General features: G+C 45.1%; 1 protein-coding gene across 1 annotated transcript in view; it reads right to left on the bottom strand.

Moving 5' to 3' along the window:
• Positions 1-20,898, bottom strand: part of UBE2Z (ubiquitin conjugating enzyme E2 Z) — a 69,317-nt gene extending 48,419 nt beyond the window's left edge. The window contains exons 1-3 of the mRNA XM_068126576.2: positions 20,617-20,898; positions 4,713-4,785; positions 3,788-3,975 (exon numbers count right to left, since the gene is read on the bottom strand). Coding sequence (XP_067982677.1) covers positions 3,788-3,975; positions 4,713-4,785; positions 20,617-20,783 — 428 coding nt within the window. The 5' untranslated portion in view covers positions 20,784-20,898. The remainder of the gene's footprint in view (positions 1-3,787; positions 3,976-4,712; positions 4,786-20,616) is intronic.
• Between the last annotated feature and the right edge of the window lie 3,673 nt (positions 20,899-24,571).

Below are 24,571 nucleotides of genomic sequence, written 5' to 3'. Positions count from 1 at the left end.
AAAATCGTACATATCGTAGAAGTACTACGATCGTACTGCCTCGCCAAGTCGACAACACGCACACCTCGCTCATGTTTTTCGACGATTACGTGTTTTATATCCAAGCTCGCTCGCTCGTAACTCAGATCTCGGCTCGCATCACAAAGCAAAAAACCGACCGAGCGACGGCTCGTATCTCGGAAAACTCGTAAGTTGGTGCACTCGTAAGTCAAGGTTTCACTGTATATATATATACACACACACACACACACACACACACACACACACACACACACACACACACACACACACACACACGGCATTTAATATGGAATATTTTTTTTGTGGGGGTGAACTTACTTTTCAACATGACTTAGAACCAAAAGTTCATTGGAATTATGTTGAAATTATTCTAGATTTTGTTAATGTGACCTTTAAAAGAAACAAAAACCACATTTGACATTTCGAAGCAAATAAATTGATCCTTGAAAGTGATGTAAACTGATATCGAACTCAATTCACGGACAGTACTTTGTTAAACTTCTGTACGTTTTCCAGAATTATCTCTTTATTTTGCACACACACACACACAAGAAGTTGAATTAAAAAAGGAAAACCAAACTTCTACGTCAGTTTCTTTTTTAGAATTACAAATAGATATTAATAATGATAAATTTCACACCAAATCTATATTATAAAAGGAGCTGTGTCTGTCTGTTTGTCGCGTTATAACATGAGAACGGATTAACGGATTTCAATAAATCTAACTACGGTGGACTCGGGAGTGTTTGTTATCCCATAAAGTGTATATATATATTTTTTACTGGTACATGGACACGTGTGTCAAAACTGCAAATGCCAACACGTGACGTTGGTTATTGCCAACACGTCCCTGCATGGAGAGCAGAATCTCCCAGGAATCCATTTTTTTTTCTTCCCCCATAGATTAGCCATCGCAGCAAAGGTGGTATTTCCGTCAGCAAGCGACAGGTCTTATATTCTAGTTATCTGATAAACGAGATGCTTTTCCATTCCACATTGTCCGAATGCCTTTCTTAGACAGCAACATTCCTAAAAAGCTATTTTATGGTACGGTTGAACCACCTTTCGAACCACCTTTAGAGGCCATTTTTTCCCGCAGAGCAGGGGTTGGCCTTTTTCGGGCACCATGGTCCCCTTTTTTGAAGCAATGATTTATGGTCGGATGCCCTTCCTGCCGCCAACCCTGTTAGTCGCCTCTTGCGAGACACAGGGAATTACCAATTAACTGGTACTCAATTTGCCGACCTCAGAAGGATGGCAGGCTGAGTCAACCCCCCTGGCGTTAATTCAGCGATGACCGGGATTCGAACCCAGGATCCTAGGATCCCAAGCCGGTACTATAACCACTAAGCTAACACCAGGCTATGGTACGGTTGCAGGTGAAATAATTAGGACTGTGAGAGCAACCACACACAGCTCTGAACTTGTCAATAGATTACAACTAGTCAGACATATGCTAGCAAAGGGAGCTACAGTTGGCAGATTAAAACAAGTTTTCTTTAATTTCACAAAACGACACGAAATCAAATTATTAAAATACAATATGAATAGTAAAAATATTATTCATGAGATATTTATATAACTAGAGTAAAATATTAGAAAGAAATATACAACAATCTTGCTAGGAATCAGTGGTTGCTCGGAGATGGCAGCATGTAAAACACCGTTATAAGTGACAGTTTGAACATTTGAAATACAATTTGATCCAGAGTTAAGTGGCGTGGTCCTGCTGGTTGGTGGACATGGTATACCCTCGGACCCCGCTATTCACGGGGGACACATTTTTGGAAAATCCACGAATAGCCAAACCCGCAAATAGCGGGTCATTGTTTCAATGGAAAAGGGGAGATAGGTTCCCGAGTCACGAAAATCTGCGAATAGAGAGGACCAAACCATGAATAGAGGCAAAATCGACGAATGGAGAGGCAAAATCCATGAATGGCGAGGCAAAATCCACGAATGTCAACAATAATCCATGGTTGTATAAATACCGTATCCGAAGCTAACAGCTCATGAAAGTTTTTTTTTGCACCCCATAAAAACTGCGAATTCACGGAACACGATCACAAATAGAAAAAAAAAAAAAACCAGGGCTTTCGCGGAACATTGCCACAAATAGAAGAAACCCGCGAATTTGCGGGACACTTTTCCGTGAATAGAGAAACAGGTCGCATTTTATCATTTGCGAATACGGGGAACCCGCGAATAGCAGAACCGCAAATAGCGGGGTCCGACAGTATTTAAAATAAGTTGTGCATGATTTAATGTATTATATTATGGAGTGTGGAGTGCTCCCGGTTATGGAGTGCTCCCGGTGTGTACCCCGGTTTAGAATAGGTACACCGTATCCCTGCGCATCGTAAGAGGTGACCAAGGGTTGGCACCAGGAAGGGCATCCGGCCATAAAAACATTGCCTCAAACAGGGAACCATGATTGTCATGGGACCAGCAAAGCTAACCCCCGCTCTAGCGGGACCCGCAAGGTTAACCCCCACTCTAGCGGGGAAAATGGCCTTAAAACGATCATTCATTCATTCATTCATTCATATTATGGAGTGTGAAAGGAGAGTTATAAATTTATGATAATACATTAAATCCTGTAGCGAGTAAAGTTGAAATAAGTTATGTTACATTGATGGGTTGAATGGCAGGACCAGGACATCACCTGAAACAACAGGCATTTTAAGGCCATTTTCCCTGCAAGAGCGGGGGTTAGCCTTGCGGTCCGCATGACAATGTTCTCCATTTTGCCCTATTATCTGCATCTCCCCTTGTTAACCCCCTTGCCGCATTTCATCTTCGACCATCTTTAGCCAAGTCTTTCTCGGTCTTCCCCGTCCTCTACTTCCTTCTACATTCATTGCCATCACTCTTCTCAACCAGTCACTTTCATCCTTCCTCAACACATGACCAAACCATCTCAACCTGTTCCTCTTCACAGCATCCATCACAGGCTCTATTCCAATCATCTTTCGCAATTCATCATTTGTCTTCCTCTCTCTCAACAATACTCCACACATCCACCGAACCATTCGCATTTCCACCCTTTCCAGCCTTCCTTGCTGCTCTACGTTCATTACCCATGCCTCGCTCCCATAAATCATAACACTTCTCACACATGCAGCATACACCTTTCCCTTCAGCTTCAACGACACTCCCCTCCTCGTCAGCACGCCACTCAGTTGGTGTGTGTACCGGTGTGTACCGGTGTACCCCGGTTTAGAATAGGTACACCATATCCCTGCGTGTCGTAAGAAGCGACTAAAAGGGTTGGCGTCAGGAAAGGCATCCGGCCATAAAAACATTGCCTCAAAAAGAGAACCATGACAATTACAACTACTTTTTTTGTATATGAGTACTATATCCGGTCGCAAGGCTTTGTTTTCTTTGTTCACGCTCGATGGGATCATCACGTCGTACGTGAATGCAACGTCCTTGTTTTCAATCATCGCTTTTGGTTCGTGTTTCCATGAGTTTTCTGGAATAGGGATATTGAAATTTTTGCAGATGTGCCAGTGGATTACTCTACATACTTTGTTGTGACTGTGTTAACAGCTGTATGTATATGCGCATGTGATTTAAATCTGTACAATTTCTGTCTGTTAGTCTTCTTACCCTTCAATCCACTTCCTCAGATAATAATCCCCACCCCCACACCCAGTGTCTTTCTCCCATCCAAAAAAGAGAATTCTTGAGTTGTAAATAAATAGCAATTCTTATCATTAAGTAACACAAATGGAACTTCTAGTAATCCCGGAAGCCTTACCCGAGTATGCTGAGGCAGACTTTGCCATTACGATAGAAATTGGGGTTAAACCGGACAGTATTCCCTCCAGTTGTCAGAAGCTTGACCCTTGGGGGTTTTATGGGATAATCAGGAGGGCAGCGAATGAGAAAGAGAAAAAATCCTCCTTCATACGGTGTTTCAAAAGGTCCAGTGATCAGCGCATGAATCTGGAAAACAAAATCCAAACAGAGTGCACAAATTTTATCAGCATTTGAAAAAGATTGCCTTGTTTTGCCTGAAAGTATTTCAACATTTCTATTGAAAGGTTCATGCAATGTTTTTCTTTTAAACTAAATGGGAATGGCATTTTTGACGTCGTGACGTCGAGCGATATGCCTCCGCCAAAACATTAAACATATTTTTACGAAGTTTGATTTAAATCCCTTCAGCTGTTCTCCAGTATCACATTTTACCTAACATGACCTCTGACCTTTGATGCTGAAATATAATCAGTTCATCTTTTCATCATGATATACACTTATACCAAGCTTGGTCAAAATCCCATCACTAGTTCACAAGTTAGCTCGGTAACAGAATTTTCACCAAACGGGACCTCTGACCTTTGACCTTGTGACCCCATAATCTAATCAGTTCATCTTTGCATAATAGTACATACTTGATCTAAGTTTAATTAAAGTCCCTTCAGCCATTCTCAAGTTATCATGGGAATGAAAACCTATCACGGACGGCCAAACGGACAACCCAAAAACATAATGCCACCAGCGACTTCGTCAACAAAACCATAAATTTTTTTAAAGCATAGTTTCATCAAATCCTCTTCCCTGATGACAAACATCAGGCAAGTAGGCAGATAGACAATCAGCAGGTGAGCAAAGAAATACAAGGTGACAATGCAGACAAGACAAAAAAGGATAAAATAAAGATTGCAGCTATTTCCACTCACCTTGGTCATATCTTCAGAATCTGGGACAACAAACATGCCTGGTGGTGGCTCCCTGTATATGCTCATAATGTCCCTGTCCGGTTGGGGAAATGAAGGAATCGTTAAATCAAATCAAACTAAACAATGAGCTGGGAAGCAGACACGTTTGAAATGGAAACATTTCTGAAGGATGCACATATTTCTTTCTAAAGTATACATATAAAAACTTTATATTTTAACTGATATATATTGTTGTGGATATGAGAATGTTTTTTTATTTTGTTGTTGTGGTAAAATGTTGTTGTAAAAGGTTGTTGTAAAATATCACCCCTCCTCCCTCCGTTTGTGGTTGTATAAAGGTCAAAGGGCGTTTCCGTAGTTAGTCCATAAAACATACATGCAGGACACGATATATCCTTTCTTTTGACAGTTATATCCTTATTATGTGTATTAGCGTAAGGCTGTGTCTTCCATTAATTGAAATACTCCATTGCACCAGTGAAAGAGAATAGATCCCCTTTCCTTCCCATCCCCAAAATCTCCATCCCATATTACCTCCGATCCAATTGCCGCCATTGACCACGAGGCAGGGTTGGGGGAAGGAAGGCGTTTCCCCACCTCGTCAGAGAGGGGAGGAGTGAACCAGCCCCGCTCGACCAACCATGAGCCAGGGGTTTGGCTACAGAGGGCGGAGGAAGAGCGGCCGGGGAGGTTCGCAAAGGTTGAGGGGCGGGGGCCTATATAACCCAAGGCAGGGGTGTGGCCAGGAGAGATGCGTTTTTACAGAGGAGAGCAGAAGACAGAAAGGCCTGGAGTTGGACTTTGAGTTGGTCTGAGTTGGTTGGGAGTCGGTCGTCAAGTGCAGAGTGGTGAAGAGTCAGTCAGTAGAGGTGGTGGTCAAGTGGTTGCGTTGGTTGCGGTGAGGAGTCGGTGGTAAAGAGTGAGGGACCAAGAAAGAAAGAGAAAGAGTCCTGAAGCACGAGAGGAAGTTGTTGGACTGGGTGGGACTAAGGAAGGAGAGAGAACCCGTCACACCAATCCCCCAAGCTCCGCGTTGGCTCCACCAAGCTCCGCGTTGGCTCCACCAAGCGTTCAGCTCCACCAAGCTCCGCGTTGGCTCCACCAAGCGTTCAGCTCCACCAAGCTCCGCGTTGGCTCCACCAAGCGTTCACCTCCAGCCATCCACCTCCTGCAATTCCCCGCGTGAGTCCGTCTTTTGTTTGTTCTGTCCTGGGTTAATTAAGTCTGTATAAGCTAGTATTTTCCCTGTGTCACCTGCGTCTTATGTGTTGTAAATAAACCTTGATTGCTTTCTTTTTGCTTGTGTGTAAATAGCCAATAAATTCAGTCGTATTTCCAAACCTTTCTTTGCCTTCTTTTTCCTCTTTGCATTCGTCGCCTTTGTCTTTTCCCCATTGGGCAGCTACGGTGCGATACGGCCAAAGTTCGGGTGGAATCGGGTGAGTTTTGTTAGGTCGCGGTCTTACACCACCGCTCGGTCTATAACATCTAACCGCGATCTATAACAATTGGTTGTCAGGAGTTGGATTCGAACCTGGGACTAAATCTATTTAGCCCAAATTTTGGAACACCAATTGTACTATTAGAATAACAATTGGTGTCTGGGAGTGAGATTCGGGGCCCGAACCAAATTTTTAAAACATCTAGAAAAAAAATTTTGGTCAAAATTACGAGCTGCCGAAATTGGTTTTTTTTTAAAGCAAAACCCGAATTTTGAAATCGCGCCATGGCTGTTCAAGGCGACGGGATGCCGGTGGGAGAGATAGACGGGGTAGAATCGACCCAGGACTTAGGAAAAAAAATGGTGGAGGAGAGTAAAGAAGGTGTGGTTGAGGGTGTATCAGGTGCACAAAATGGCGGCCTCGCGCACGTGGTTGAGGGGGCAGCTGCGGCCGCACCCTTTGTACTACCAACGGTGGTCCAAATGCAAGCCTTCATGGCGCAATTCGCCGAGATGCTGAGAATAAACGGGGAGAAATTGAGTAATAAAATGGAAGCAATAAACAACAGAATGGGTGACCGCATGCAAAAATGTGGGGAGACCATGGATCGCATGGTGGGCGAAAGGGTCCCAGGGGTGCACGAGGAGGTAACGCGAGTCGAAAAGCGCTGGTTGAGCGAAGCGGAGGAAAGCACGGGTACAATGACGGGGGTAGAAATCGCGACCCGGGGCTTGGAAAAGCCGGCGACCGATGAGGTAGAGGGAATTTTATTAAAGCCAACGGTCGTCGAGGTGAGTAAAGAAAAAGCGGAAGTGGGCATTGAAATTGAAGAGATGACGGAGGTAGCCCGGGAATTGCAGGGAGAAATGGATAATGTACAAAGTCTGTGTTCAAATCATGATGAGATGCTCACTAACCAAATAAAAAGTTTGCAGGTGGCAAAGGAGGTGCGGAGACAAGGTACGGAGGTGAGTGGCAATGTATATGATGTGAGGAAAGATTCAGTCGGCTTGGGGATTGGTTTGGATCCGGGTGTTCGTGAAAGGCCGTTGGTGAAGTGTGTGACAGGTCAGGTGTGCGAAAAAAGAGGTGTGCGAGAATGTCCGACCATGGGGTGTGTGAGGAAAAAGTGCACGCCGAGGAGTGAGTGTGCCGTCAGGAGTGAGCCGGTCGAAGCGCGTGTGCGAGGGGGTACATGGAAGCGCGGTGTGGTGAGTGTTACGGAGGAAGTAACGAGAGAGTGTACACCTGTGGTGAGTGTTACGGAGGAAGTAACGAGAGAGTGTACACCTGTGGTGAGTGTTACAGAGGATGTAACGAGAAAGTGTACGTCTGTGGTGAGTGTTACGGAGGAAGTAACGAGAGAGTGTACACCTGTGGTGAGTGTTACAGAGGATGTAACGAGAAAGTGTACGTCTGTGGTGAGTGTTACGGAGGAAGTAACGAGAGAGTGTACACCTGTGGTGAGTGTTACGGAGGAAGTAACGAGAGAGTGTACACCTGTGGTGAGTGTTACAGAGGATGTAACGAGAAAGTGTACGTCTGTGGTGAGTGTTACGGAGGAAGTAACGAGAGAGTGTACACCTGTGGTGAGTGTTACAGAGGGTGTAACGGGAGAGTGTGCGCAAGAGGTGTGGTGTGTAACAGAGAGAGCGTTGGTGGAATGTACGGACGGCGTTGGACTTGGAACGCCAGGTTTTGTGAGGGTGAAAGGGGTAGCGTATGCTTGTAAGCATGCAAGTGAAGCATCGATGGTAACCGGTTTAGTGGTTAGAGCGACGGATAGCCGATGCGAGCACTCGGTGCGAGGGGTGCTTGGTTGGGTGCGAGGCCCGGCGTCGATCGAAGCTGCGTCGTTTCTCTTCGAAGCGTCGTTGCCGATTCGGGCTTGGCCCCGCCCCGCACGGTCGAGTCCGGGCTTTGTCGGGCGAGGCGACCGGTCCGGTTCGAGGGCGAGTGGGAGGAAGCGGAACGGTGCCCCCTCGTGGGGACGGGGTTCCGACCAGGGGAGATGGAGCCATCGGGCCCGGGACCGCAAGGTGCCGCGCCGAGATGGTGCGTGGAATCTCGGTCCAACCAAACCACCTCCCTTGAACCGAAAGCCGGACGGATTCAACCTGCAGGCAACCAAACCACCCGAATTCATTGCTCGGCTTTACGAAGCCGAGTTTAATGATGTCATGACGCACCGAGGCTAGGATATAGCGGACTGTGATGATGGTGATCGTGATAGTGATAGTGTTTTGGACCCAAAATTAGAGAAAAACAAAATTTGATGATTGGCAGTAATGATTGGCAGATGATGAGTAGTGATTGGCAAATTTTTGATTGGTTGGAATTTAGGTGTACAAAATTGATAGTGAGAGACCCCCGATGTGGTGGGATGGCAAATCCACCATCCCTCACAGACGTGGGGCAAAGGAGCTATAGTTTATGGGGTGTATGGCAGTGAAAACTAGCCCGGGTGGGTTAGGTTATATTGTAGGGATCTAGAAGAGATTGACATTAGGTAACGTTAAGGTTAGTTAGTGACTGATACCTGTAGTGGGGACGCAGGTAGATTAGTGTGGATGATAATGACGTGGGAGCGCAATAGTTTAAAGGGACGACTGGGAAGCGCAAGTTTCAGAAGGGAGTAGTTAGCTGAGATGATGCCGTGTGTGTGAGGATTGAACAGGTGAGAATTGGACAGGTGTGATTGCACAGGTGTGCAACTGAACAGGTGTGTGGAGCAGTGTATGAGGGAGTAGTGGTGATTGTGTGTTGTGTTGACCAACTGGTCCAGGAAGAGGAGGAGGGTGCAGGTGGCACCAGGTAGGATTGCACAGGTGTGCAACAACAGGTGTATGTGGTTGTATGGAATAAATGGTATGGAGTAGTGGAATGGATGGTAGTGGAGTGAGAAAGGTGGAAATTGTGGAGTGGAGTGGATGGTGCAAAGGTGTGAATGGGGGAAGAGTGGACCCCCATCACGGATACCCGGGGCGGGTAGTGTAAGTGTTAGGTAGAGGGTACAGGTAAATTGTAGTTGGATATTGGCATCTGTGGTGCGGGTGACAGAATGGTATGTGGATGGGTGCGTTGGTGTTGTGGAAATGGCTGGGCGTGTAGCCTGTTAGTGTGTGTAGTTGGTTGGGCGCTCCACCACTGTGAGGATGTCGGCCAGGTGAGGCCGCAGGTGGGCTCTGGGAGCCGGTAGTAGTTGTTGTGGATGGGGCCCGAGGATCCGGAGGACGGACCCGGGTAGCCCAGTGCCAGAGGGCACCGAGTGGGGTGACAGAGCCAGGAGGGGCCTGCCCCAGTTAGATAGGTTAGGGTGAGGAGCTAGGTAAGCTCGGGTGGCAACTGCAGTGGTGGAGGTGTGCAGGTGGGTAGACCCACTGGGAGAGGTACACGTCGCAGCCCAGAAATTGTGCTAGAGCACCGGGAGATGAATCGGGGGAGTGAGACCCCAAATTGAGAAGCACCACAGTTTGGCCAATGGGAATTGGTTTTTAGAACCCATAGTGTAAGAGGGCCAATGGTTTGGCCGGAGAAAGAACCCGGGTAGTGTAAAGTGTGTTAAAATCATTTAGAGGATAGTTAGGATGAAGGATCTCCTCGCACCATCTGCATCCACTCACCTGAGGTGACAGGTACTCCACACCATGCCATGTTTAATTATTTTTACTGTGCAAATGTTTGGAATGTGAGACGCATCATGACGTGGGTGTGACATTGTGCGTAATTCCATCTCTTCCTCCTTATGAGGATTGATGATGAATTGATGATGGCAAATTTTTGAAGTAGAGGGATTGTGGTGACGAATTTGGTATAGGGGAAATATGGGGAAGACGTGACAGTAGTGACGAATTGGTAATGTGTAGATTTTGTACATATGGCGTAAGGGCAAGGGTAGGCTAGGTGACAGGGGGGTGACGTACGGTAGGGACGAGCTTTCTCACTTCGCCCTCCGTACGCATTTTGCCTTGCATTGCCTTTTTGACGTGTACCCTTGAGACCTTACCCCTCGCTCATCTGTCTTGTCCCCCCTTTTTGTCTCCCACATGAGGACCTGAGCGCCGTTGGGCGCCGAGGGGAGCGTGCGTGGGTCGGCCATTGTGCGCCCGAAATTCCCAGAACCAGCTGTCTGCATCGATGCACCACGTTATGGACCACATGTCAGTGGCCGAGCACCACTTATGGACCCCATGGGTTGGGGCAAGGCCCCTCTGCTGGAACCGGCCATGAGGGCCCGAAATCTTGCTGGCGGACCTTGGCCACAGGGCACCGATGCCCCACAGGTGAACCACACTAGTCGGCCCTGTGGGCCATAAATAAAATCAAATAAAAAAAGGACACATTGGGCACACTTTATTGAAAATAGGCCGCCAGTAAGCAAAGCAAAAGAATGACAACATCTGGAAGAACAAATAATAACCAGCAGAGGGAGCCGAAGAGCAAGAGATCACCTGCAGGGTTTGGGTTTGTTGGATTTATTTTATTGATGAACAGTGGTGACTGCACTGATTGGTGCTTGAGGGTGTGTTGGTGCGTTATAGGTGCTTTCATGGTGCATTGATGCAGAGCAGACTGTCCTCCCCCCAGAAAGAACAATTACAGGTCCTGGGTTAGTTTTGTAAATAAAAATAGCGTCAATTGTAAATAATGCTTCCCACCGTCAGTGTGTAGTTTGAAGACCATTCCGCAATTCGGTTAACTGTGGGCGTAAGTCTGTTAGGCAGGGTGCAATGGAGCAGCGGGACACATTTATTTATGTTTTAAAACTGTCGCACTCAGGGTCAGGCTAAAAGTAGAGGGAACTACACCTACATGCCACACTAAGGTAAAAGTAATAGGCCCGGGACGTGCCTAAGGGGAGGAGGGTGCAGTGTTGTGGATATGAGAATGTTTTTTTATTTTGTTGTTGTGGTAAAATGTTGTTGTAAAAGGTTGTTGTAAAATATCACCCCTCCTCCCTCCGTTTGTGGTTGTATAAAGGTCAAAGGGCGTTTCCGTAGTTAGTCCATAAAACATACATGCAGGACACGATATATCCTTTCTTTTGACAGTTATATCCTTATTATGTGTATTAGCGTAAGGCTGTGTCTTCCATTAATTGAAATACTCCATTGCACCAGTGAAAGAGAATAGATCCCCTTTCCTTCCCATCCCCAAAATCTCCATCCCATATTACCTCCGATCCAATTGCCGCCATTGACCACGAGGCAGGGTTGGGGGAAGGAAGGCGTTTCCCCACCTCGTCAGAGAGGGGAGGAGTGAACCAGCCCCGCTCGACCAACCATGAGCCAGGGGTTTGGCTACAGAGGGCGGAGGAAGAGCGGCCGGGGAGGTTCGCAAAGGTTGAGGGGCGGGGGCCTATATAACCCAAGGCAGGGGTGTGGCCAGGAGAGATGCGTTTTTACAGAGGAGAGCAGAAGACAGAAAGGCCTGGAGTTGGACTTTGAGTTGGTCTGAGTTGGTTGGGAGTCGGTCGTCAAGTGCAGAGTGGTGAAGAGTCAGTCAGTAGAGGTGGTGGTCAAGTGGTTGCGTTGGTTGCGGTGAGGAGTCGGTGGTAAAGAGTGAGGGACCAAGAAAGAAAGAGAAAGAGTCCTGAAGCACGAGAGGAAGTTGTTGGACTGGGTGGGACTAAGGAAGGAGAGAGAACCCGTCACACCAATCCCCCAAGCTCCGCGTTGGCTCCACCAAGCTCCGCGTTGGCTCCACCAAGCGTTCAGCTCCACCAAGCTCCGCGTTGGCTCCACCAAGCGTTCAGCTCCACCAAGCTCCGCGTTGGCTCCACCAAGCGTTCACCTCCAGCCATCCACCTCCTGCAATTCCCCGCGTGAGTCCGTCTTTTGTTTGTTCTGTCCTGGGTTAATTAAGTCTGTATAAGCTAGTATTTTCCCTGTGTCACCTGCGTCTTATGTGTTGTAAATAAACCTTGATTGCTTTCTTTTTGCTTGTGTGTAAATAGCCAATAAATTCAGTCGTATTTCCAAACCTTTCTTTGCCTTCTTTTTCCTCTTTGCATTCGTCGCCTTTGTCTTTTCCCCATTGGGCAGCTACGGTGCGATACGGCCAAAGTTCGGGTGGAATCGGGTGAGTTTTGTTAGGTCGCGGTCTTACACCACCGCTCGGTCTATAACATCTAACCGCGATCTATAACAATATCAAAACTTTTTCAAAAACATTTATATACATGGGACAACAAGCAACAAACAACAAACAGAAGTGTTATATTCACAATAGCCATGCACTCCCTATAACCTTTCTCATCAGTGTGAAAAACACCAACAAAGACTATTAAAAGCATCATCAAATGTCGAAAGGTTGCAGCCCATCGGCATCACAGTTGTTCTGAAGGACTCAGTTTGTGTAGGCCAGTCGGTCTTTTCGGAGAGACATAGTAAGAGTGCGAGATTTGTCAGGATTGAAAGACATGTTCCACTTGTTTGACCAGTCTGTGATTTTGTCCAGGTCTTCAGAGAGTGAGGAGGCTGCAGACTGCCGATCTGAGGGATGAGGAATGGAGCGGCAGAGAGTGGAGTCATCAGCAAAGAGATAGAGAGGATTTTCCAGAGAGTCGGAGAGATCATTGATAAAGACCAGAAAAAGCACAGGGCCCAGAACACTGTCTTGGGGAACTCCAGCCTGAACAGGAAGGGGAGATGAGAGAAATCCATTCAGGACCACACATTGACTACGACCAGAGAGGAAGTCCACCAGCCATGCGTGGAGATTTCCATGGATACCATAGGAGGAGAGTTTGGTGAGCAGAGCTGGGTGCCAGATCATATTGAAGGCACGTGATATGTCAAGGGAGACAGCTCTGATTTCCTGTTTGGCATAAGATAAACTGAACTGGCATCATTGATCAAGATAAACTGAATACTTATTGTTTATTCTTTTTTTTTTTTTAACTGCATGAAAATGGACTTTCCTTTACAGACCACTGTTGTCATTTTTGAAAGACTGTCAGGTACACTTTACCACATCTGGCAAATGCTTCACCAACCACACTGTGGAATGCAGTTGTGAGTTTGTCATGTGGAACGTGCTGCGTACAATGTGCAAAAATCACAAGGTGATGCACATTCAGCGTTACACCTATTGTTAATGTGGATAATAATTGATTACATGTTTGGAACTATCTATGATCCAGAATTGTTTAACACCAGAATGAAACTTGTCATTTTTATGGTAGTTCTGCTAGCATTTGTAAATGAGTTTCATTTCCATTGTAATACCGCCTGACAATGTTTTCAAATTGCATTGTCCACCTGCAAATGATGAAGATCATATTAAAGGATTCATGTACTTTTTAGGGACCGAGACAATGAATGGTAATTTATGGTTGACCTGGAACAAAAGGTTTAATTATATTTTATTACCTCCACCACTGAAGGTGGACGGAGCTTACGTTTTCACCCTTGTGTGTTCGTTTTTTGTCTGTATGTGTGAGCAGGATACCTCAAACCATTGTGGACGGATTCCGACAAAACATGGTGGATGAGATGGGTAGGTGTAACGAACAAGCCAATTAGACTTTGGTTAAGATCTGGATCCAGATCGGCCTATCAGTGGGATACAAAACATAAACTGTTCAGCCTTGCTGCGGTGTGTGCTCTACCGAGTGTCATTCTTGTTTAGTGCCATGTCAAGTTTTTTCATCATCATTACATATTTTGTACGTCTTGGAAGGTCCACTCTGCAAGTCTAACTCTTAGTGGGGCGGCTTAGCCCAAATATTCAAAAGAATTGTGCATTTTGTGATACAAGCACCAAATTTGGCACAAATGTACATTAATATGTTGCGAACATTTTCAGATATTGGGCCACTTGAAATTCCGTAATTTTTTTTTTCAAATTTTTTCAAATTTTTTTTTCCAAATTTTTCGGGTGACACCGTCACAATTTCGGTCTTCGAGGCCGGCCGATAGGCAAAGTGTGACCGGAAGGGACGAGGTTCTCCTGACCACGTGGCCCTCGATCTGGGAAGCGAGAGGCGTTCCATTAGTGGACGCGCCCCTCACGCCCGACTTTTGGGCGGCCCCGGCAGGCCGTTTGTTTTGACGTTCCGTGACAGGCCCCGCACCCCCACCTCCGGGCCGACCGGAAGCTTGTGCTGAGTACATCATACCTGAACAACTCAGTGAGGCAGAACACAGCAGTGCACACCAGGGTGACCCCTTCAGTGCATAAACCAATTAACCTGTCCACTGCAGGGCATATAGAAATGAAGTTATTTTCTGCATATAATAATAATATAAGTTCAGTTCTATATAACAATTTCTGTTATCACCACTACCACTACAACTACCACTACTACAAGCTTTGTCTGGAATTTTGTGGACTAACAGACAAACAGACATACAGACAAGCTGGGATCAAAACATTACCTCCTTCCACCATTGAGTGTAGAGGTAAACATCATGGAAATTATATCATGCCCTAGATTTAATTCATGCTTACCCGTGTATTTGCTTCACTGGTTCACAAGGTCTTTTGCATACATGTAATTCAGACTCTCGTCTTCATTGCTGACCACACAATGTTCGCAACATATTAATGTACATTTGTGCCAAATTTGGTGCTTGTATCACAAAATGCACAATTCTTTTGAATATTTGGGCTAAGCCGCCCCACTATATCGGCCGGCCTCGAAGACCGAAATTGTGACGGTGTCACCCGAAAAATTTGAAATTACGAAATTTGAAAAAATTTGAAAAATAAAATTACGGAATTTCAAGTGGCCCAATATCTGAAAATGTTCGCAACATATTAATGTACATTTGTGCCAAATTTGGTGCTTGTATCACAAAATGCACAACAGGTTTGCTATGCTGCTACACTACTTTCAAAAGTGTTTTAATGAAGTTTGTTCTTCATATAAACACATGATCACTTGCATGGTCAATTGGAACAATAACATTTATTGCATTTGTGTTTGAAGCTGTTTCAAATAATCACACGTCTCTGCATTGTCTAATAGACCTTTGGATTATTGATTCGACTTTTCCTCTTCAAATCAACAACTGTCCTTTTCATATTTCCCTCCCTCCTCGAATCATAAAACCATTTGTGTTTGGTATTTTGCAATCCTAAATTTGTTCTCATCCATTCACTCAGCCCTAGTGTTATAAGCTACATTGCTTTATTCAGGTTAATCCTTACATTCTCTCTTTAATTCAGTCCTTTTGTTAGTAATCCACACAACATTTTGTCTTTCACTATTCTGAGAGGCATCCTGTCCGCTGGAATTAGCTGGCGGACATTAAAGATCTCACGGCGACCTTCGCGAAGAGTAGGCGAGCTATCTCCGGCACCCTGAACAAATTACAAATTCCTGTCCTGACTTCCTGTCTCCATGTGGTCACCCGTCCAGGATTGTAACCCAAGACAAAGAAACTGCTTTGGCAGAATTGAAGCTCAATATAGAGCTTGGTTCATGATCTGATCTTCATTCTTCGATCATCTGTGATTGTGGGTTTTTGATGGATGTGATATTTTAAATAGAGAATGAACACAATTACAACTAGAACAGCACTCAGGAGAGTGCATACCTCCACCAGGCTGAACAGTTTACGTTTTGCATCCCACTGATAGGCCGGATCTGGATCCGGACCTGAACCAAAATCTAATCAGCTTGTTCTCGTCAACTAACCAACCCATCTGTCTAGTTTTGTCATAATTCGTCCACAACTTTTTGAGATATCATGCTATATATAGTTTTTGGGCCCATGTCTCAATGGTGAAGAATCACTTGAAATTTTAGGAATATATTCTCGTGTCTGGATCCGGATCTTTACCAAATTCGATTCAATTCATTCCCAACACACAACCAACCTGTCCACAAAGTTCCATCTGCAACCGTCCATAACCTTTTCAGATATCTGACTTACAGACAATCAGACGGAACGGCATAACCTCCGTCCACCTCCGATGGAGTAGGTAACTAGATATGCCCACCTAACGAAGGTAAATTCCCATACTTCCCAAATAAAGCAAAGATGAAAGATGGCAAAAGGTTCCATCAGGAATGACCCAATATCAAATTTCAAGTTAATTCTTCTTTCCCCATTTTGAACCCTGTGACGGAAGGAGATAGCATGACGGACAGACAAAGACAGACAGACAGATGGGGCAAATTAAAATATCCCTCGTCCGTCACGCTATCTCCACCTAAACGGTTGTGCAGAAATTCATCAAGCTTGGTAGTTAAGATCACCACGTGCCAAGAAGGTGTGAGAACAGTATCATTCTTGGTCCCACCCCCTGAACCACGGTCAAAAACAGAACCAAAAGAGGTAATTACGGGCACATTTGAAAACATTTTTTCCACTAAACTTTGTATATGCATGAGCATTAGTAGATGCATGAAATATGCAACGATTTTTTGGGTTTGACTCCCAGTCCATGCTCCAGGGAAGGGTGGACCTAGTGCCAGAGGGGTCAAAAACAGAATTTTTTAAACTCAAAATTTGATATTGGGTCATTCATAGTGCAACCCTTTGCCATCTTTCAATTTTGCTTCAGGTGGGAAGTGTGGGGATTTGTGATGGTGCGCCACTGACTTCACTCTAGTGGCTTCTGGATGTTTACAACTCCACACTTCCTTCTGTTGTAGTATTTTTACTCCGCCACTGAAAGTGGACTGAGATTACCTTTTCACTCCTGTACGTTTGTCTATCTGTTTGTCTGCTTGTGAGCAGGATATTTCAAAAAGTTGTTGAAGAATTTGCCAAAACTTGGTGGACAGGTTGGGTGTGTGACAAGGAAGAATTGATTCCATTTTGGTGAAGATCTGAATCTGGATCCGATAATTTTTTAAGCGATTCTTCACCACTGAGTGATGGGGCTAAAACCGATATACACCACGATATCTCAAAAAGTTATGAACCGATTCAGACGAAACTTGGTGGACAGGTTGGGTATGTGACAAAGACGAATCAAATACCTTTTTGGTGAAGATTTGAATACAATAATTTTTTAAGTGATTCTTCACCATTCATTGACAGGGCCAAAACCATATATAGCACCATATCAAAAAAAAGTTGTGGACAGATTATGACAAAAGTCGGTGAATGAGTTGGTTAGGCGACAAGAACAAGTTGATTCGATTTTGGTTCAGGTCCGAAATTTCGGTCAACTAAATTTGGCAGAGAGGTACCGCATGTGACAAGGACGAAATTACATTTTGGGGGAAATCCAGATGCGGCTCGTATAAATTTTTAAGTGATTCTTCACCATTGAGAGATCGGGCAAAAAGCGACATGTAGTATGATATTTTTAAAGGTTGTGGACGAGTTTTGACTAAACTTGGTAGACGAGTTGGTTAGGTGACAAGAACAAACCAATTAGATTTTGGTTCAGGTCCGAATCCAGATCCGGCCTATCAGTGGGATACAAAACATGAACTGTACAGCCTGGCAGAGATGTTTGCTCTCGACAGAGTGTAGTTGTAGTCTCAATATTGATTATTTCTACCTCTTCTTTATCAAACCTTTTTATTTACGTCATTGTCATTTACGTCCAATATTCTGTATTCTGTCTCTTGATAAAGTACTAAAAACGGAGCTGATGATGCTTTCACCATTATATTACAAGTTGTACGCATTCACCATTGATGGTTTCTATGACTCCCTATCTACTACATAAGAGAGCCGTTGGTCTGTCTGGCTAGTGGCTATGTCGCCATTTTTCTCAGAGATGGCTGAACGGATCTTTGTCAAACTTTCAGAGTTTCATCAGTGACTCCTTTGGGAGTGTTTAGGCAAAAAAAGAAAAGAAGAATTTTTGAAAAAAAAGTTCGTTTTTTTGGATTAAAAATAAATAAATAAAATAAAAATATCGCTCTAAAGTGCGTAAGCCTTTTTGATTAATGACAGTTAAACACAAGTACACATTCACATAAATAAATACAAAACAATTCACAAACATTTGAACACAAATAAATCAAAATTCTGGAAGTGTACAAAGTTGGTAGTAAAGCTTCTTCTGCTTCTTCCTGAACGTCATCATACTTAACTCAGAAACGTGATCAACGGCACATTCACCAGCAGATATTCAACAAAAAGGTGAAATGATGATTTGACATTTGTGATGGATTCTGATTTGGATGCAATTGTTTTTCCATTATATTTGCCCTCATTTTAAATATGTTAGATTCTTTTTCACTACTCCAACTATACAACACCGGGTACTCCAACTATAAACGCTTTACTCGGGGTACAAATACAAATACAACTTTGGCCAGGGGGTAACATAGGCTCTGTGGCAGCGGCCTCCTGTGTGGGTGTGGGGGACCGCAGCGGGGCATAAACTCTCTATGTAAATGTGTACCGTGTTGCGCCACCTGGTGTTGGCAGCAGAGGGTGTTACAATTTCCTTTTTTTTTTTTACCTGGGTAACACTGATGGTACAGGGTATTACAATTTCCTTTTTTTTTTTTTTACCTGGGCAACACTGATGCTACAGGGTATTACAATTTCCCTTTTTTTTTTTACCTGGGCAACGCTGATGTTACAGGGTATTACAATTTCCTTTTTTTACCTGGGCAACACTGATGTTACAGGGTATTACAATTTCCTTTTTTTACCTGGGCAACACTGATGTTACAGGGTATTACAATTTCCCTTTTTTTACCTGGGAAACACTGATGTTACAGGGTATTACAATTTCCCTTTTTTTTTTACCTGGGCAACACTGATGTCACAGGGTATTACAATTTCCCTTTTTTTACCTGGGAAACACTGATGTTACAGGGTATTACAATTTCCCTTTTTTTTACCTGGGCAACACTGATGTTACAGGGTATTACAATTTCCCTTTTTTTTTTACCTGGGCAACACTGATGTTACAGGGTATTACAATTTCCTTTTTTTTTTTTTTTACCTGGGCAACACTGATGTTACAGGGTATAACAATTTCCCTTTTTTTTTACATGGGCAACACTGATGTCACAGGGTATTACAATTTCCCCTTTTTTACCTGGGCAACACTGATGTTACAGGGTATTACAATTTCCTTTTTTTACCTGGGCAACACTGATGTTACAGGGTATTACAATTTCCCTTTTTTTTTTTACCTGGGCAACACTGATGTCACAGGGTATTACAATTTCTCTTTTTTTACCTGGGAAACACTGATGTTACAGGGTATTACAATTTCCCTTTTTTTTTACCTGGGCAACACTGATGTTACAGGGTATTACAATTTCCCTTTTTTTTTTACCTGGGCAACACTGATGTTACAGGGTATTACAATTTCCCTTTTTTTTAACCTGGGCAACACTGATGTTACAGGGTATTACAATTTCTCTTTTTTTAAACCTGGGCAACACTGATGTTAGTTGTTACAGGGTATTACAATTTCCCTTTTTTTTAACCTGGGCAACACTGATGTTACAGGGTATTACAATTTCCATTTTTTTTACCTGGGCAACACTGATGTTACAGGGTATTACAATTTCCCTTTTTTTTAACCTGGGCAACACTGATGTTACAGGGTATTACAATTTCCATTTTTTAAAACCTGGGCAACACTGATGTTACAGGGTATTACAATTTCTCTTTTTTTAACCTGGGCAACACTGATGGTACAGGGTATTACAATTTCCATTTTTTTAAACCTGGGCAACACTGATGGTACAGGGTATTACAATTTCCCTTTTTTTTTTAACCTGGGCAACACTGATGGTACAGGGTATTACAATTTCCCATATTTTTTTTACCTGTGCAACACTGAGGTTAAAGCACTCTTTGCACAGGTAAATTTTTTCTCCTTCTCATCCCCTCTCCCCCAAAACGGAGGGGCCTGTCAAAGCCCCCACCCCCAAAGATGTATATGTAGTACATCTTTCCCCTCCCTCTACCCTCATCTCTCGCACCCCTCCCACCTCCACCCCTCCCCCTCCTGCCTCCTCCCTCCACCTCCCCTCCTCCCCCGGCAACGCCGGGTACTCCTGCTAGTTGCTATATACAGCTATTACTTAGTATTAATTTATTAATCCAGAAAAGTTTTCTGCGCTGTATTATTGTGATTACTTTATCTTGCACTCCTCTTTCTTCTTGCAATTACTTACCTTTTCAACAACTTGAACTTGACTATAGCTTTTTTTTTTTACAGTACCTATATGTAAAGTGAGTACCGTAGTTGACAACCAGTACAGTAGCCATACCTGGGTTTATCGTGCTACCGATACACACGTGACACGCACACAACAGTTGTGCCAGCTCGGTCCCCTATATCGGTTTCGCCCTCGCCATGCCAGATTGCCAGTCCACCACGTTGGCACTACCACGAGCGCCATGCTCCACCACTCCATGCCCACCCGTGTCCTACACCGTTAGTATTATTAGTATTATACCCACTCGTACCATCTCTCGTCTTGTTTTGGGCTCTTTCGTCTTTACTCTATCCCGAGTTTGTATTAAACACCCAAGCTTGCCATTCCGTTCCCTGACCCGACACGGCGTTACCGCTTGATGCGAAGGAGACACTGCGGAGACGGCACCTCGGCGTCCCAGTCCCGGCTCTGGCTTGGATCCCAAGGAGCCCCTCCGCTCTGCAGCGACTGGGCGAGCATGTCCATTGGCTCGGCCAGTGAGCCAGGAGATGGGCCCTCGCCCGCTGGAGCTTCCGCCATGCTTGTCCCACCTCCTCCTTTCTCACAATCCCAGCTCCATGTGGATGACAGAGCGCAGTCGCTAAAACCAGAAACCTGGCCTTGAATCCGAGGCACCGAACCCCTCCCTCAGCATAGTACGTAATCTCGCGAGATTTCATTTCTATCGTCTTTATTTAAAATTTCATTTTGCTAAATTATCAGCGCATTTGGAAGCTCTATTGAAGGTCAGGTACGCCATTCACGGCAATTTTCTTTATTGTATTTTACTTTACGCAAAATCTAAAGCAGGAACACCAACAAAGGTAGAATTATAAGCCGATATACATCCTATAATGCTGTGTGAACAACACATCTGATCTGCAGAGGGATTTGTCTCCAAACAGACCAAACAGAAGGACATCAAAATAACTTTCCTCCACAAAGTGGAAACCAATTAATTTGACCATGAAAAAGAGAGTTTCCTGCAATATAAACCTGCCTCGTAAAAGGAATGGTGCCCATTAACCCTGCCGAGCCCATAGTGATAGTTGCTGCAGCCTGCAGGGATTGTGGACTTTTTATCCACAATACTTAGACACCCCTTACTGGTTTACAAGAACTTTCCGTTGCAGCTGGGATGATAACTGCAGAAATTAAGTAGGTACACCGGCTCAGTTGCACTCTGTGAAATAAACAGAACTGCACACTACCTAATGTTATGTCAGCTGCTACACCGCTAAGCGCAGCACCACTCAACCTTCATGGCTTTGGAAGGCTTTTCGTCAATCCATTTCGCAAGATCGTCAATCCATTTCTTGGAGAAAGGAGGCAATTCAAGGGCACTCCCAAAAGCCAGCAAAGCGTCTGTTCATTGCTTCCCTTTTCCAGGGGTTGGGCTGCCAATCTTGGCAAAACCAAAACTGGTTTCTGAAGCTATGAAGACTGATTAATGCTGCGCTTATCAATGTAGCAGCTCACTGTATGCTAATATATTGTTATGAATTTTGGGTAGGGCACGTATAGATCCAGGTAGATCTGCATAGGTATTATGCTCCGGCTGTCGTGATTGGGAACCTTACCTGGAATAAGTTTGTTTAGGCGGTTTGCTCGGCTTAAGTGTATATCTGTGATCATACAAGGATGATCGTGTGATAGGTAGAGTAGGGATTATGCTTGTAACCCCTGTGTGTCAGACCTGGTTATCATTCCGGTGTCCCGTATGTCTCGTATGTGGTAAAAGTGCTTTTGTGTGTTGTGTTATATCTGTGTTGTGAATATATGTGATGAGGCCTCCACCTCTGGTGTTTTGTCTGTCTGAGCGTGTGGGTATATCGATGGGGATGGTCGGTGTTTTGTTTTTCTCGTGTAATTGGGTGTATATGACCCCAGCTAGGATGAGGAGAAAGGGAAGGACTGCCCCAGGGAGGGGGGGGGGGGGGGGAGAGATGTGGGAGGGGTCAGTGGGGAAGATCACTCCAAAAATAATAAATAAATAAATAAAAGTTTGTTGTGGATATGTGATGCATATGTGTGAGAGTGGTGTGTGGTGATTTGCGTAATTCTGTGTGAGGTGTTGGTGTGGCAGATGAGAGTATGTGTGGTGATTTGAGTGATGTGTGGTGATTTGAGTGATGTGTGGTGATTTGGGTGATTGTGTGTGAGGTGTTCGTGTGGAAGATGAGAGTGACTGAGTGTGATGTGTGGAAGAGGAGAGTGATTTGAGTGATTGTGTACTGGACGTCAGTTGTTCGTGTGGAAGATGAGAATGAGTGGGCCGGTCCATGTGGAGATTTGGCTCAAGTCGTTCACGAACAGGCTGGCCAGGCCTGACGTTTCATGAAAAGATTAGGACGGAATGTGGATTGTTCATGGTGCCGGAAATAGCTCGCCGACTATGCGCGAAGAACACCGAGGGATATGTATACTTCCAGTGAGACGGTTTACCAGTGAGACGGTTTACCAGTGAGACGGTTTACCAGTGAGACGGTTTACCAGTGAGACGGTTTACCAGTGAGACGGAAGGAACGATGGATGATGAGTGGGAGTTGGGATGGATGAGGGGAAGGAGGGAAGGATGGATGACTGGAAGGAGGGACGGATGAGTACAAGGAAGGATGGATGGATTGCCGTTAGAAGGAAGGATGGATGATGAGTGGAAGGAGGGATGGAGGAGTGGAAGGAGGGATGGAGGAGTGGAAGGAGGGATGGAGGAGTGGAAGGAAGGATGGATGAGTGGAAGGGGGGATGGATGAGTGGAAGGAGGGATGGATGAGTGGAAGGAGGGATGGATGAGCGGAAGGATGGATGAGTGGAAGGAAGGATGGATGAGTGGAAGGAAGGAGGGATGGATGATGAGTGGAAGGAAGGATGGATGAGTGGAAGAAAGGATGGATGAGTGATTGATCTTCCACTCATCCATCCGTTACTTCCACTCATCCATCCAAAGTTCCACTCATCCATCCAAAGTTCCACTCATCCATCCCAACTTCCACTCATCCATCGTTCCTTCCACTCATCATCCATCCCTCCTTCCACTCCTCCATCCCTCATTTTTTTTTTTTTGTGTAAAAGATCGAGGCTCGTGTAAGAGCTAAGAGTGTGTAAGAGCGAAGAGCGTTTGTTTTATACTTCTCCCACCCCACACCCCTTCCCGCGCCTCCTCCCCCCAAGCCCTCTCCCTCCCACAGATCTCCCGATATCCCTGCTCTCAAATGTTGTGTTTGTGTGTTGCCCCTTCTCTCCCCATCTTGTCTACCGCTCCCCTTAGTATATGCTTCGTTTGTCTGTTTGATTTTTTTTGTGTGACAAATGTTGGCTCTTTCACGAGCCTCCATCCTGTATACAAAAAACAAACAAACAAAAAAGCTCCTTCCACTCATCCATCCTTCCTTCCACTCATCCATCCCTCCTTCCACTCATCCATCCCTCCTTCCACTCCTCCATCCACTCATCCATCCTTCCTTCCTTCCACGTATCCATCCCAACTTTCACTCATCCATCCTTCCTTCCACTCATCCATCGCTCCTTCCACTCATCATCCATCCTTCCTTCCACTCCTCCATCCCTCCTTCCACTCCTCCATCCCTCCTTCCACTCATCCATCCTTCCTTCCACTCATCCATCCCAACTTCCACTCATCCATCCTTCCTTCCACTCATCCATCCCTCCTTCCACTCATCCATCCCTCCTTCCACTCATCATCCATCCTTCCTTCCACTCATCCATCCCAACTTCCACTCATCCATCCCAACTTCCACTCATCCATCCCTCCTTCCCCTCATCCATCCCAACTTCCACTCATCATCCATCCGTCCTTCCACTCACCCAACCTCCTTCCACTCATACATCCCTCCTTCCACTCATCTATCCCTCCTTCCACTCATCCATCCTTCTTTCTACTCATCCATCCCTCCTTCCACTCATCCATCCCTCCTTCCCTTCATCCATCCCTCCTTCCCATCATCTATCCCAACTTCCACTCATCATCCATCCGTCCACTCACCCATCCCTCCTTCTACTCATACATCCCTCCTTCCACTGATCCATCCCTCCTTCCACTCATCCATCCTTCTTTCCACTCATCCATCCCTCCTTCCACTCATCCATCCCAACTTGCACTCATCCATCCCAACTTCCACTCATTCGCAACTGACTAAACAATGTATGAAACTCAGGAACATAAAAATAAATCCGTCCCTAATAGCAGTAAGTTGCATGCACGCTTGAACGCACGCGTGCGTGTACTTCACCATGGGTAACAACATGGCGCCTATTGTTTAGTTGGCCAAACTCTCTCTATCTACAGCTCTGGGTTGTGGCTGGTGGAC

This window comes from Myxine glutinosa, chromosome 10 (assembly GCF_964187855.1).
Source record: "Myxine glutinosa chromosome 10, kmMyxGlut1.1, whole genome shotgun sequence".
NCBI classification, from domain to species: Eukaryota; Metazoa; Chordata; class Myxini; order Myxiniformes; family Myxinidae; genus Myxine; species Myxine glutinosa.
This window is presented reverse-complemented; position numbering and strand designations above follow the sequence as displayed.